This window comes from Emydura macquarii, unplaced genomic scaffold, assembly GCF_026122565.2.
Source record: "Emydura macquarii macquarii isolate MOO-44397 ecotype Brisbane River unplaced genomic scaffold, CSIRO-AGI_Emac_v2 contig_1551, whole genome shotgun sequence".
NCBI classification, from domain to species: Eukaryota; Metazoa; Chordata; order Testudines; family Chelidae; genus Emydura; species Emydura macquarii.
Window position 1 is genome coordinate 13960445 of NW_027131688.1, and position 16066 is coordinate 13976510.

Here is a 16066-nt window from a genome sequence, read left to right on the forward strand (position 1 = left end):
GGGGAAATTTCATAGACATTTACTTATTGTGCCCATAAAATCTCAGCGGTAAGGCTGAACAGGTTTTTGCATGTTATAAAGTGTATTATTTAATGAGTCTCATCAGTTGTACTTGGTGCTGTACAAAATGCAGAGGAAAATCACAAGCCCTGCCCCAAGCATCTTAGTCTCTAAAGCCTTGTCTGCAGAGGAGATTTCACTCATCAATAACCAGCCATCAGTGTAGCTGATGGAATCCCATAGGGTAGACAGCTTAAACCATGATTTGCACCAGTTTATATCAAGCAAGGGTCAATTGCATTGGCACCAGTCATGGCTTGTAGTGGTTTGCTCTTCCAGTGCTAGAGGCATGCATCAGTGACTGGCCATCCATGGCTGAAATTCCCAGGGACAAGGCTTTTGAGCCTGCAGTCAGAGCCCCCTGGATGACTCCTTGTGCCCACCATGCAGAAAGGCACTGAAATCAATGGATGATGTAGGGATTAAGCTGTGTGTGATTGCACAAGATGCAAGAATATACCCTAAATTAACAAATGTAGAAATCTCTCTTCCTCAGCAGACCTGTCTTGATGGTGGGCTGTGTGTGAGACTATATTGTCTTTACAGGCCTGTGTTGGTAGTGGTGTCTCTGCAGGCATCTCTTGTTGATGTTTGTAAGTTCTGGGGGTGATATGCAGATCCACGTGCGTGTCCGTGTTGGGGAGGGGAGTTTTTCAGGCATCTCTTCCTGTTTGGAGGAGCGAAAACCTCTGCAGACCTGTCTCTATGTAAAGGGGTAAGGATCAGTGTGTTGGTTTCTCAGTGGCAGGCTGTGAGGGCCAGGGTTTCTGTAGACCTACTGGGGATGTGTGTGTGTGTGTGGGGGGGGGGGTCTCAAAGGCAAGCTTAGGGGGGTGTCTCTAGCCCTACTGTGTGTGTGTGTGGGGGGGGGGGTGTCTCTAGCTATTGTGTGTGCGCGTGGGGAGCTCTCAGTGGCAGGCTGGGGGAGGAGTCTCTAGCCTCAGTGCGTGTGTGGGGTTTTTGGAGGGGGGGGAGGGCTCAGAGGCAGGTTTGGGGGGTTTCTAGCCCCACTGCGTGTAGGGGGATGTTGGAGGCAGGCTCGGAGGTGGGTCGCTCGCCTCACTGTGCGTTTGGGGGGGGGCTCAGAGGCAGGCTCAGGGGGCCGCTACTCCCACTGTTCGGGGGGGGGGAGTCTGAGGTTTCGGGGGTCGCTAGCCCCACGGTGTATGGGGCGGGGGGAGGGGAATCCCTGCAGCCTGGCCCCGCGCCGAGCGCTCTCCAGGCTGCGCTGTGTCCCCGCGGACCCGGCCGGGCGGAGCGGGAGGGGGGCCGGTGCCCCGCACACAGCCCTACACGTGAGGCTCCGGCCCCCTCCCAGCTGCTCGCTCAGCTGACCCGGCGGCGAGGGGGGCCGGGCGGCGGCGCGGCCGCTCAGTGGTGCGACGCCTGGCAAGGCCCAGCCCCGCCCGGCCGCTCCCCGCTCCCGCCCACCCCCCGCCTCTCGCAGTCAGCGCTCGGCCGGGAGCTAGCAGCCGGAGCCGGCCCCGCAGCCCGCGCGCCCCACAGCCGAGCCCGAGCCCGTCTCCTCCGCAGGCCTCGCAGCCTGCCCCATGCGCTGAGCCCGCGCCGCGCCGCGCCGCGCCCCCCGCTGCGGGGATTGGAGCCCCGAGCCCGGACTACGACAGGGGCCGCCATGGAGAGCGCCGGCGGCGCCTGCGACAAGAAAAGGTACCGGGCTCGGGGCCCGCTCCCGGGCCGCCGCCGCCTCCTCCTCTCCCCCCACCCCCCTCCTGGCCCCAGGCCTGCCTCTTCCTCAGCAGCGCGCCGCGGGGCCTCTCGCCCTCCTCGGGCCTACTTCGCACTCCCCATCCGCCGGTCGCGGCGCCGACTAGTCCCGCCTCCCCCGGTCTGTGCGGCTGGGCAGGGATCCTCGCCGGCCCCGGCCTCCTCCCCCCAGCGGAGCCGCCTCGTACTGCCGCCCTCGTCCCCCTCGAGCCGCCTTGGGGGTCTCCGGACCCCGCTTTGCCCCCGGGGCCTCCCCCCCCAATTCCATTCCCTGGGGCCTCCCCCGGTTACACTCTCCCTCCTCCCTCAGCCCCGGTACTCTGCGCTCTCCCTGCCCCGGCTCTCGGAGGGCCGCACTCCTTCATCTCTCCTCCTCCTCCTCCCGACTGTCCACGTCGCCATTTTGTCGGTGGGGGCAACGGGGGAGTGCAGAAGCTGGATGGCGTTCAGCAAATTCATAGCCAGGGTTTGCGGGGGGTGGGCTTCTTGCCCGTCCTGTTTCGCGTAACTCCGTCTCCGAGATCATTTATTAGCATCAGTGACGCTTCGTGCATCGCCCCCTGGAATTCAGTGTCGTGAGCTGTTGTGTCTCTGCCACACTGTACTCGCCTGAACTTAGGACAAACCCTTGTTCTGCTCCTGGCTTGAAATAAGTGGGGACTGACTTGCAGTTAATGAAATGTGATGTGTGCTCACCTGATTTCATGGCTGTGTAGTGTGTATAATGTGTTCGTGTGTGTGTGTGTAATAGTATTAAGATGAGAGGAGGGGGTGGCTTAGCCTCTCTATTTTTATTAATACCCACTTTCAGAGCTCTTTGCAATCTGACAAAAAGTAGATACAGCAGATTAATGAAGGTAGAACAGTTGTAGGCAGCAGAAACGAAAATACACAGCTGTATAGTAGTTATTTCAAAAGTTGAGGGATTTTTAAAGTCAGATGGGGAGGGAAGAGTGTCTATATATGCTCAGAAAATAAACACATTTTAAAAAAAAAGAGCAAATGTGATTAGATGTTCTGTTACTAAAATCAGCTCCAGGGTGCTGTTTTTGCTTGAAAGGGTATGTGAAAAATGAATTGTGAAGTCGGTTTTTTTTTTTAAGACATCGATTGCCATTTTGGTTTCCATAGTTGGCTGTCTTTTGTTGAGGGCTAAAGGGGAGGAAGAATGGTGATTCTTAAAATGTTGAACCCCTAAGTAAAAATTCCTCTTCAAGATGCTAATCCTCTTTTTAAAAAAAATAAAGTTTACTGAACAATATGTTTCAAAGTGTAAATAATTTTCTTCTCCTCTAAGAATTTTTAATTCAGATTTAAAGGGGGGAAATAAAAGTTACAAGAAATAAACCTTACTTTATGATGAAGTTGTAGAGTTTGCTGAGGAGTATTTTGGTGATCGGTTTTTAGATTAGACAAACTCCATCAATGCGCTTTGTGGGGGGATTGATTTAATCTCTATCTGCATAAGGCAGAATATGTTTATATTGATATTGATACCATTTTTGAGATTTGTTATCTTGGCCCTTGTACCAGAGAATCATCTAAGTAGGTCAAATGAGATAAAGTTAAAATGCTTTACTATTTAAATGATACTGGAAGTGAGAAAAATGAAATATCTTTGTGGCTGAACTAGTTTTTTGTGGTGGATATTGATTTTGTGCAGTTAGAACTTGCAAGTGCTGTTCATGAAAACTGAGCAATTTACCTGTGGAGTAATTTGCACTAATTTTGCACTAATTGCAATTTGTTTCATTTAAAAAAAGTGTTGTGCAGCAAAATGCATACTGTAAGGTATATGTGGGTGGTGTCTATATCCTATAACCCATGTGTTCTACTCCATGCTAGTAACTACCAGGAACCCTTATAAAAAATGTTGCAACATAAATGAATCCTTTTCTTTACTGAGCTTTCTCCAGTGTAAAGGCTGGTCTAGAAAAGGGTTTGGGAATTCACTTTTTCTTAGCCCTGTCATTCTGTGTGTCTGATCGTTATTTTTCTAACTATCCACTTCTATTTGGGAGTTTTTTTTCACATTTTCCTGCTGCTGGATGTGATCTGCTTTTTGCGAGGATGTAAGAATCAGTGTACATAGTTTATTCCTTCCTTCCTAAAGGGTGAAGCTCAAGAATGAGAATTTATTGACTGCGCTTCCTGCTACTTCAGTGTTGGAAGAATTTCCTTCTGAATCTTCCTATAAAATTGTGTTAACTCCAAAGTATTGTGGAATATGTTTTGTTTGAAAAATAAACAGTATAAAATTAAAGCTGTAACTTAATTATGGAGATGAGTAGGTATAGGTATATGCAGAATGAAAAATAAAAGAGAAGCTGCATGTAAATGTAGATGAGTGATAGTAATTTTAAATGTGAATTGGTGGCTTACAGACTTATTGATTCATGGAAAACTTTGAAAGACACTTAAAAGCTGTTCTGCTTTATATAGTTGAAAACTTCTGCAGTTCTAGTTTCATTCCTTATGGATGTTTGAGGCCAGTGTAATTAGCAAACTGACATATTACTGACAATTATTTGCGTCTTGCCTCTTTCTTCTCAGTTACACCATTTTCAGTACTGGTTATGGGGGCCTATTGCCACTTGTGCCTTGTGGGGAGAAACAAGGTTTCTGGGAGGGATAGTTTTTTGTTTTAAATTAGTAAGCCTCAGTTGTAACTCTGTTGGGCTTTAGTTAAACAGGATAATACTGATATGCTTTTACTTTATTTCCAAATATTGTCTTTTTCTCTACTGTTCAGTTCTTTAGTGTGACTCTAGCCAAAAACAAAAGTAATCCAGCCTAAAAAGACAGTATATGCTAGAGTAGGGATTGAGCCCCCTACATTTTATAAACAGTATACAAATGCTTGGTGCTGCCAACAGTTTTCTACTGCCATAATGTGAATGCTCACCATTAGCAGCATGATACTTGCACCGTCTTAAGTGTATGTGCTGTGTAGTGTTACTAATTAATATTATTCAAGACATGCTGCTTGTAAATACACATACTAGAAAAGGAAACTAAAGGAATTTATCATTTTATTTGATACTATAACATTAATTTCCTGATTATTTAATAACTTTTGGAGTAAATTGTTCCTTTTTAAAATATTGGATATGTAGAGTAACATACAGGAGAATTTTAAGAGGTAATCTCTTGAGTGTTCAATATGCCTTGTATACCAGTAATTTACATGTCTTTAATGCAACACTCATCTTTGGTTTCTTTAAAACTTCAGCTATGGTCTGCATGTTTAATTCTTAGCTGGGACTTAAAAACTTGACTAAACATCCACTATTTCATTCAGGTGTGAGAAAAGAAAGGAGCGTCTCCACCAGCAAAACCAATGGGAAGCCACATTCCCATGCCACCATCTATATGGACTGGGGGTGGGGGCAGGACAGTTTTGCTGAGGCTATTCCAGCATGTTGTCTCTGAAACCTGCTTGTGGTCTCCACAGATTTGTGCACATCATGAACTTTTTTGTGAAAAATTCTCACTGTTAATACTGATTCAGCTCTATCAGTGTGATCAGTGGTGGAAAACTCAGTCAAAAAGGCCAGTATATGTCATGGATATCAGTCGCTTATTAGGAGAGGTCTGAAAAAGTGAAGTTGCACCTCCCCAGGTATTGTAAGTGGTGTGAGGGAAGAACTTTTCTGTCTCTTCTTCCATAAGCACTTCCTGTTTCTGCAGGGGGTGGTGGTCTCCATTGCTTTACCTTTCTTAATCAGCATGTTTAATGTGGCACATCATAGTAATTACATCCAGTGTCTGTTTCTGCAGCTTCTCATCACATTCCTAAATATAAGTAGCATGAAATGCACAAGGTTATGAATACCATCAATAAAAATCATAAGAAATTTGTTAATTTCACTTTTTGTTTGTTTGTTTGTTTAACAAAGCTATGAGTAATAGAAGTGGCACTAGAGCCATCTAGCTCCAGGATTTGGAAAAGGACTAGCTTTCAAGCAATAACCTGATGTAAAATTATCTTCATAAGTGCAAGGGCTAGAAACTTTTTGGTAAATGATAGATTCTGCAAATGTTGATTGTCTAAGCTATGTATTGTTACTAACTAGCCAGGGCAAGCCTCTGTCTTGCCTGGGGTCAGTTGATTTACCAAGCCCTCCTTCTGAATAGGGAACATCTAATTAAACATACATTGCTTAATTTTTGTACATTGTTCTGTTGGTGGGGATGTTTCCTATATAATTTTATCCTAGATGAGAAAACACTTAATTGAAAGTTAAAGGTGACCATTAAAAGGGGAAAATAGGCACGTGTTCTCTTTTTAAAAAAATCTGTAAAGAAGGCATGAGAAGTGTTTAATTTGCAAATTTTTCTGCATGGTTTTTATACATTAGGCATTCGGGTCTTCTCTTCCTTTGATGACTATATGGTGACTGGAGAACTAGTGAAACTGATATCCTAAGAGTAAAAAGACAAAAAACTAAATAATTGGAAGGGGAAATGACTTTTAGTCACTTATTATTCACAAATTTTTAACATGTATTTAATTTCACTTTATTAATGATCATTCTGGTGAAAAGGTTTAATTGAAGGTACTAGCACCTTAGTGGTGGGATAAGTTGTTCTGCAAAAAACATATTCTGGGACCGTTTTCCATGTGAATGCTCTTTTATTCTGGAATAAGGGAGCTATTGTGAAATATCTTATTCCAGTCAATTTCCCTGTGCAGACAAGCCCTGAGACTCAGCTCTCCAGGTCATATTCTCCAGGCCACCAAAAGTCTTCCAGAAAAAACAGGGAATACCAGACTTGAATTCCTGTTACTTCTGGGGATGGGAGAAGGGCAAAGTAAGCAGAATGCAATTCCCTGTCCCCCTCCGTTTTTTTTTTAAATCCTTTGTCTGCCTTTATACATCTCTAAATCGTTGTCCGACAGGAATATTTCTCCCTCAACTTGGCTGCAAACAGCAGCGAAAGGAGTGGGGAAACAGTTTTGTGAATGCTGGTTGGTCAGAATCTTCCTGCTACTGAGAGAGTGGAAGTCAGAGAAGTGTAGCTACTGAAGCTTTGTCTTAAAACGTTCTGGTGTGGCTCCATCAGTGATGATAGTGGGAGAGCCAACATAGGCAGTGTGCGGGTGAGAGCAGCAGGCATTTTAATTTCCATGCTATCTAGACCTGCTTTGATACAGTTGGAATACCAGCAACTGGTCTGCACTAGATGGTCACTGTTGCTACCACCAGTGGAATTGTAACAATAGTGGGAAACTTTAAGGAAAAATCTAGTGTGTAGACAGGGCCTGACAGGCCGAGTTGTCAGCTGGTACACAACAGGCATACAGCAGCAGAGTAGGGTGGTAAAAGCCTGTTATCCTGGGTATTCCCAAAATTGCTGCTGCCTCCTTTAGCATGCTGCCCTTTCTTCTGGATCCTCTCCCTCATTTGTCAGGATGCATCCAGTCACCACTGGGGGAAAAGGAGCTGATAAGAGTATGCTGCTACCATGGCTGGGGGGATGAACTAGCTCTTGGTTCGATACTAAGGTTATTTGTGAGGTGAAAGACAATACCCTTCCCTCTTTGCACTCCTCATGGTGAGCATTCTGTCTAGTAAGAGCCTATCTAAGCTAGGGTAAAAGATGTATTTTTAAAACATTTTAGCTAAAATAAGTGTTTTAAAAATACACATTTTATGCCAGTCTAGACAAGACCTGAAAAACTGAAGTACTTTCTTCTCAGCCCATTGTAGATGGAGGTTATCTTTGGTGCTAGTGTGAATGAGACTTATGCCACTGATGCAACAGCATGCACTTGTTCACTGGTGCTTACAGCTTCCTCCTTTGGATGATTTGGGGGCAACCCTAGACCTTTTGATTCCTCTGTGTAGTTGGGTTAGGTATAGAAGTTGATAAGGCTCTCTAGAACATTTGAGACGGTGGCAAATTCATCTCTTCCAGTCAAATATTTATTAATCATTAGCAGCAACTGTCATTAGCAGTTAGTGTCTGTTTAAACCTTATCTTTTTTTTGAGGCTGTCAGAAACCTAAGTGTTAGTTTTTGACCTTGAGACTTTTTGAAAACTTCTTCTGTTTAGTCTCTTCTGCTCATAAATACAGATAATGGATTAATTTTTTTGAGTGCACTTTGTACATGCTTAACCAGGGCATATTTAGGGAGATGAGTGTTTGTGGTGGTGATATTAAACTAATCTCATTTTAGAAGGCTGAATTTAAATACAGAAGATCACGTGTCAACCAGATTTTCACCCTAAGAATAATAATCAAAGAGAGTGTCAAATGACAAAAAACAGTAGTCATAAACGTCATATATTTCAAGATAGCATTGGACGCCATCTATTACGATTCATTTGGGAACTTCTTAAAGTTTTATGGTCTGCCAACAAAAACAACTAATATCAAGGCAATGTAAAAACAGTATTCTAGAAGATATATTGTAGAAGATATATTCTTGCATCCGACGAAGTGAGTTTTTGCCCACAAAGCTTATGCCCAAATAAACTTGTTAGTCTTTTAGGTGCCTCAGAAGTCTCGCTGTTTTGCTAGAAGATATAGTTTGTGCTGATAACATAGGTCATTTAAGTAACAGCTCAACCATTATGCAAATAAAGCCCAAAACACTGTCTAGTGCTGCAGAAAAATATGGGGTTGTCAATCCATTATGGGGAAAAGAATCAAATGAGAATCCCAGCAACGTCCTTTAGAAGGCAGAGGAATACAAAGAAATTGGTTAATTCACATATGTTGGCAGTAACATGGCAGTGGGGATGGACATAAGGAAATAATGTCACAAATTGGTAAGATGGCTGCTGCATTCCCCATCTTAAACAAGATTTGGTCATCAAAAGTCTATAACTTAAAGACCAGACTACACATGTTCAACTCAAAAATCATTCCCATCTTAATATATGGATGTAGTAGCTGGAAATCCACCAAAGGTAGAGGCAGGTGTGTCTAAATGCCTTTGAAAGTAAATGCGTCAGAAAAATACTAGCTATTAAATGGAATGAATTTTATAACAAATGCCAAGATTTGTCAAATGGTTCAACAGCCCATTATCTTTAGAGCTATCCAGAAAAGAAGATGCAAATATTTGGGGTATGTGTTAAGAAAGGAGCTAGAGCACCTGCTATGGCAGATGTGCTATTGGGCAGCTGGAGGAACACTGAAAGAATCCTTCCAAACATACTTAGAGAGGGAAAACTTGTGGAACTTAACACAGAGACCATGCAAAGAGCAGCGAAGGATGGACAGGGACAGTAGAACCTGGTTTGTGCCCTAAGAGATGTCCAAGAGCCTGGGAAGAATTCAGATTTATCTTTTAGAATTGACTCTGAATGTGAAGTTCATTACGAATCTTACCTTCCAAGAACTCGTGTGATTTGGCCTACTATAAAAATGCTATTTATAAGTTGTAGGTAAGATATTTTTAGTTTTGAAAGAGTAGAATTTCAAATCCATTAGAAATGGAGGAATTATATTAATGTGGATGTAGTCCAGCAGTGTGTCTTTAAATATTGTTTGTGTAAATCACAAACCCCAAAATTCTCTAGGGTTCTTTGTGGAGCCAGATCCTCAGCTGATGTAGCTATGCCAATTTACATTGAAGCTATGCCAGTTTAAGCCAACCTGAAGATCTGGCCTGAGGTGTTTTGCTCAAAATAAACAAGCTGATAAAGATGAAAGCCTTATCAAATGTATACCTATACAATATCTTACCTGTATTTGTTTCCCTTTGTTGAAGTCTAATAATATCCGGACTTATAATAGCAATGTCCTCCATTTTGATATCTACAACCTTTGCATCGATATACTTGAGACATTTTAAACTGTCCTGCTCGCACTGGGAATTTGACCTTTCCAGAATATCACTCCATGAGCAGCTCTTAGGAGAGTAAAATAGTCATTAAACTTGATGTGTGTTGCATACTGACTAGATTTACTTTAAACTTCATTTGAGATTTATAACAGTTGGCACATGTGGCTTCATGTATTCATTCTACAGGTAATAGCTATTAATAATAATTTATTATGTATATATTGTAACTCCCAATCATGGATCAGGACCTCATTGTGCTTGGCACAGAGCAAAAAGATAATCCCTGCGCCAAAGAGTTTACAATCTACGTATAAAACAAGAGACAACAGATGGATACGCAGCAGACTGGCTGAGGAGCACAAGAAAACCGTGAGAGGCTGCAGTCTCAGCCACTGCAGTCTAATTGTTGTGAAGTTTTTGTAGGTATTATGGCAGACCAGGGTTTGAAGAAGGATGAGTTAGTTTTGCAAATGTTTAAAGAGAGCTTGCCCAAAGTTTGAGGAGTAGCATCGGAGGAAGCATGAAGGTGCTTTTTTGAAAATTTAACAAGTGGGTGTTGGACGCTGACGTCATGGGTAGAACAGAGATGGGAGTAGCTGATTGTTTGATACCACAGAGTAGAGGGAGCCAGTGGAGGGTTACAAAGCAGGGGGAGATGGTCAAAGTAAAGGGATAGGAAAATGATCTTAGCAGCAGAATTCTGAATGGGTATGAGCTGGGCAAGATTGCATTTGTCAAGGCCAGAGAAAAAGATGTTGCAGTAATTGAGATGCTGGATGAGAACCTAATTAGAGTTGCAGCTGTGTGGATGGATAGGAAAGGGTGCATCTTAGAGCTGTTATGCAGAAAGAATTTGCGAGACTTGGACATAACCTGGATACGATGATCTATGGAGGAGGGAAGGGCCCAAGTCAAAGATGACTCCAAGGTTATGGGCTTGAGTGACAGGCAGGCTAATGATGTTTTCCATGGTCACTGAGAAAGTCGGTAGTGGGGAGAGTTTGGGGTGTGATGGTGTGGAGGGGAGAGTCTAAGAGCTCTGTTTTAGCCCTGTTGAGCTTGAATTGATGGCTAGATATCCATGAAAAGATGTCAGAGAGACCGGCCAAGATTTTAGTTTGGACTCAAGCTGCTGCATCTGGAATAGAGAGATAGAAATGAGCAAAATATTTTAAATAGTAGCATATGAATGAATGTTTGCTAAACATTTAGGGAAAAAATTTCAAAGTAAACAGATTTGTAACTTGCATTGCATTGAAAAGGAGCTTGGATGAAAAATTGAGCAAGATGCATCACTTGGTGCTTACAATATAATAAAACTCTTTTGTTGTATTACAACACTGGGAGGTTTTAACAAATCATTAACTTTCATTAAACATACCTTTTTCAAACATTTCAACACTGAGGTGATTGTCATAGTAGTACCGGGTGAACAAGGATGACACATCTGCTTTCCATAATCCGTGTTTTATTGCACTCTTAAAGAAAGCTAGTCTGATTTTATTTATATAGGATCTTTTTGCATTTCAAGAGGGAAAAGAAAGTTTTAATTATGAGCCCAGGACATCTGATCTTCAGAAATTTCTTTATGCAACTCACATTCCAGGATCAACTGACTCGTAAACTGAAAAGGTAATATGTTTCTTAAAGGCCTTTATTTTTGTGTTTTGCATTCTAATGGTCATACTCATTTGAATGCATGAAATTGCACTGTCAAGTAACATGAGACTGTGTCTCTTTTAAAAAAAACCAAGAAAAAAAAAACCCCAAGAAAACCTCACCGTCTATAAAGCCTACATATGCAGATTCATTCCAAGATATGAAAAACGAAGTGATGACTATATATAGCTCTGAAGGGAAGCAAGTTGGATATATCTCTTTGAATCTCTTCTGATATGGTGATATGGTGATATTGCTGCAGCCTTTTAATCCTAGCTAATCAAGTCACTGATGTGTTTTTTTGGATGTGGTTGGCTGTTCTGTCTCTCTGTACCCTGGTGTTATGGCGTGGGGGCGAGTGGGGCGGCAAGGAGGATGACTTCTTTGTATCGAAGCAGTGAAAATGTAAAATGGTTAGATATCTCTGCTTTTAAGAATTACTGATTAAAAAAATTAACTGACTCTTAGAGCTGCTGTTGAGTAAGAGTGTTTGTGTAATGCAAAGGAAAGGGATAGGGCAGAACATGAGCTCCAACGTACTGATCATAGTCCACTTGTTTGGGGGGGGGGGGGGAGAAGTTCAGCACTCACCCTGAAAAGGTTGAACACCACTGACATATAACGGAGCCTGAAAGGTTTTTTTTGTTTGTTTTTTTTTTCTCTTTGAGATGAGAAATTAAGTTCTCAAGCAAGTGATTTAAACCAGCCTGAAAGTAGATTAGCTCCTTAATGAGGACCTAAACATGTAACTATGACAAAGTGCTGGAATTACTGAACCTACTTTAAACCTGAAGGGTGCAAAATTTAGACAAGTGTCTCACAGGAGCAAAAAGGTATGAACTGTAGGAATAAAGGGAGGAGAGCACTTAATGGTTGGTTTAATTTTGTAAAGTCCAGATCGAGCTATTCTCATTGAATAGCTGTGGATTTGTTTAAACAGTACCACTTGTTTGGATTAGTTTAACTATGCATGTGTAGTTTATCCGAAAGGGCTGAGCAGAGTTATAAAGATAAATAGTTTAGCTAGCTTATTTCAGGACACTTCTAAAATAGTGAACCAGAATGATTTTTCCCCCCCAAAAAAACCGTTGTGTTTGACGTGACTTTTTAAAAGGAGTAATGATACTGCAGATTATTGAACAAAAGATAGGAATGCCCATAAGGGAGAATGTATAGCATCTAATGCAGCAAATAGAACGAAAGCATTGCAGGACTACATTCTTTTATTCATTCTTAATTAGCTACACCAATGTTAATTTTGAAAGCGCAGAATCTGTAGGGCCCACTCATGGAAAAAATTTGATCAGGAAGCTAGTGGAGGTTTGGAGGCTGTTTAGGGCCAAATATAGCCTGACAGTGTTGGGGTTAAGGCCCGGTACCAGGACAAGGACTCAGATCTGAGTTTACTTCCCAGCTCTGCCACAGACTTCTTGTGTGAAGTTGGGCAAGTCACTTACTCTGTGTGCGTTGGTTGCCATCTGTACAATGTCTGTCTTGTCTGTATAGATTTGAAGCTCTCTGAGGCAGGAATTGCCTCTTATCTGTTGTACAGCAGCTAGCACAGTAGGGCCTCCATCTCCTTTGGGACCTGTAGGCACTACTGTCATATAAAATAACAATAACCTTCAAAGGCAAAGCCCACGCAGGGAGCTTTGTGACACTGCAACTGATTCAGAATTTAGGAAAACAGAGACATTCAGTTTGCTTTTTAAAAATTATTACACCATCTGAATGATGGTGAGTTTAGAATCCTTCTCCCTAACCTCCCCCTGAATTTAATTAGCCTTACTCTTCCCCGTCACTTCCAACTTTCCTACTTTTGGTCACTGTCACTTGGGGTATACAGATTTCACCCATTCATTAAAACATTTATTTAAAAGTCAAATCCACCTTCAGAAAGTAGGAGGAAGGTCTTTAATTCTGTATGGGATAATAAAATGTTGTGCAGGGAAAGATCATTTTAAAGTGTGTTGCTTTCTGGGCTTCCCAAATAAGTGAAAATGGAGTTGACTGTCATGAAGATAGTAGAAAGAGTAACCTTTTGACTGATCAACAAAGCCTTCCTGTGGTGGAACTGCTGTGAATTAGCCTTCCAGAATGGGATTTTCAATTAAAATTCTATACTTGAAAGCAGAAATAGACTGTTTCTGGAGCCCATCTGATGTGAAGAAAAGTATTAACAAAATTACAACATTTGTATTTGCAAATGGATAGGTATCTACATACCTGCATATATTATGCTGGATTCTGAGATTAATAGTTCTCTTAAATCTTCAGTGACATGGCCTTCGAATTTTTGTATTTTTGCAGTTGAATCTTGGGCCCTGCTATAAAATATCCGCTCCTAAAGGTCAACGTGAAGTATATGGCTTGTAACTATGGACAAAAATTATTTAACCTTCCTGCTGGTGCTAGCAGACTTAGTGGTAATTCATATAGAGTAGTATGCATCATAGCAGAGACTGGATTAACATATATTTTCTAAATTGTGGAAGTGAGTTTAAACTGAGGTCAGAATGTAGCAGAGAGAGCTATAGATCATGCCAGAGTGAATCCTGAAGATTAGCAGTTGATAGAAAATAAGAGGCAGCGGTAGAAGAGACGAGACAGGTGCACTATGAGACTGAGAGAATACCAGATCACAATGATCCAGTAACACAGACTGAGCAAGTTGTCAATCTAAGAAACTCAATACGGCTGAGGCCTAATAATATCTGCACAGAAAACCATTTATCTAGGACATAAACCACAGAAGCAGTGAGTAAAAGACATCAATGTTGGAAAAGACTGAGACACTGTTGATATAAACTGGAAAAAAATTTCATGGCTGGGCAAGAAACAGTGAAGTTGTACCCTGAAGCTGAAGGAGTGGCGCACATATATACTGGTAACCTTATAGGAGACCATATCAGACCCTCGAGAGTAAAAGTCAGTCAGTACAATGGAAGGGAAGAAAAATCTTTCTAACTAATTGCATTGGGAAAGCTAGGAATGTATTGTTGTTAGTCTCTGAGTTGGAGACTGCCATTTCTTGGATTTCTCCACCCAGTGAGAAATTGTGATTCTCGTTGGGGATCTGCAGCTGTATTGCAGCTAATGGGAAAATCTTACAAAGGATGCCAAAAGAACTTCCTGAGTTTAAATGTAACTGTTTTAAAAACCAGCCTTACTAGAATTCATAACCAAGAGAATCTGAAGTTTCTTTTCCCATCTCAGATAAGATTGTCCTGACACAGTGGAAGGAAAAATATGACTTCTGGGAAGCTATTTTAGTTGCAAACACCATACGTTTGAATCCTTGGTTTGAGTAGAGCTTTGCATTCATATTATAAAATCACATGGGTTTTATTAATATCCTTGAGGAAAGTGGAGTTATATTGGCTTAATTGCCAAATGTTATGTTGCATTGGGCTTTTGTGGATGTGAATGTTATGAGAGGAGAACGTAATGTCAAAGGAGTCCAGAATCTGAATAATTTTATGTAAGTTTAAAAGAATAGTATTTTCACTAGAATGCTATCTTTGCTGATTTGAATTCCTTCCTCCTTGTTTCTAACTAGGTTCACTATGGTAGCAGAGTGCATCGTGAACCTATGAAATGAACACAGATATAATTGTGTCCTTTTCCCCCCCTCCAGTTTGCAAACGCTGGACTTTGGGGGGGTGTTATTGTGGAAAGGATAGGTCAAAGAGGTGAGTCTTGCATTTTATTCTGAAGGCACTGAGATTTGACGTAATCTCGCTCTCTTTTGGGAATGCCAGGTGTGTAGGCTGTTTTCCAAGAAAGCTCTGTTTTCTATGCCAAGAAGCTTCACCATCTGTTGTTCCTGTAGAACATTTGTTGAGGAAGGTTGTGGTCAAGCAGTGTGTGGCTGTCCCCAGCTAACTTGGCCCAGTCCTATGAAGTTCCATAGAACTACAGAAATGTCAAACATGACTCCATATTCACTCAGGAGTCAGAGAAGAGTGAAACACTAGGATTAATGTGGTTCTGGAGGTCTAGGCTCCTGAGTAAATGGGCTACTGTGTTCTGAACCAATTGCAGCTTTTAAGGTTGATTTCATTCCTAAATACAAAGTCATTTTAGGAGATTTATTTTGCAAGACTGAAAACTAGCAACAGAGAAATAGAGTTGTTAGAGTACTGCTTACCACAGCAACAGTGCATTTGTATGATTTGTTGTGTTAACAAAGATAAACTAATTAAAGGTTCATGATGGTAGTAAATGTTCTTGGATTTGTGCCACTCTACCTAACTTTTATCATCATCCAGTAGGTCATTAGCCAGAAGACTTTCACAGCAGTGGCAGAGGATAGATGGGTTATGTGTGTGCATGATATTGGGCAGGGTGAAGAAAGGAATGGGTGGTGGCATGTATTAATTAGAGGGGCAAAACTCAGTGATTTTTTTTTTCCAATGAGGACAATTTTATTATACTATGTTCTACCATAGGACAGAGCAGAATGCTTAGGAAAATAATGCGTGTAACTTCAATGTGCCTTTATTTATAAGGAATAAAGTTAAAGCCAGATTAAAGTAACCCATTCTCCTTCGGTGCAAGAATACTAAGCTAGCTGCAGATTTAATATTGTGTAGCAATGTAGCTGGCCCAGCCACTGTTGAACCCAGGACCTATTACAAATCAGACCACAAGCACTTAGCTCCACAAAGAGGATCCATAGGGGTGGTGTTCTGTTTCAGGCTTCATCAGGACTCCCATCTCCGCTGGAAGATATGTACATGGTTTCAAACCTTTGATGAAAACTTAGTATGCTTTTGTGTCCAGCATTAGGAGTAAATGATGAGTGAATCCTCTGGCTG

The 16066-nt window shown here is 41.8% G+C and overlaps 1 protein-coding gene across 4 annotated transcripts in view; it reads left to right on the plus strand.

Moving 5' to 3' along the window:
* Positions 1 to 1490: 1490 nt before the first annotated feature.
* HIF1A (hypoxia inducible factor 1 subunit alpha) overlaps positions 1491 to 16066 on the plus strand; it is a 42884-nt gene continuing 28308 nt past the window's right edge. Inside the window, exons 1-2 of one of the 4 annotated variants that reach the window (XM_067554911.1) lie at positions 1491 to 1728; positions 14806 to 14938. In XM_067554911.1, the coding sequence (XP_067411012.1) occupies positions 14844 to 14938 (95 nt within the window). In that variant the 5' untranslated portion in view covers positions 1491 to 1728; positions 14806 to 14843. Of the gene's footprint in view, positions 1729 to 9513; positions 11220 to 11852; positions 14939 to 16066 lie in introns of those variants that run through there. The other 3 variants (XM_067554913.1, XM_067554912.1, XM_067554910.1) reach the window with 3 other exon arrangements.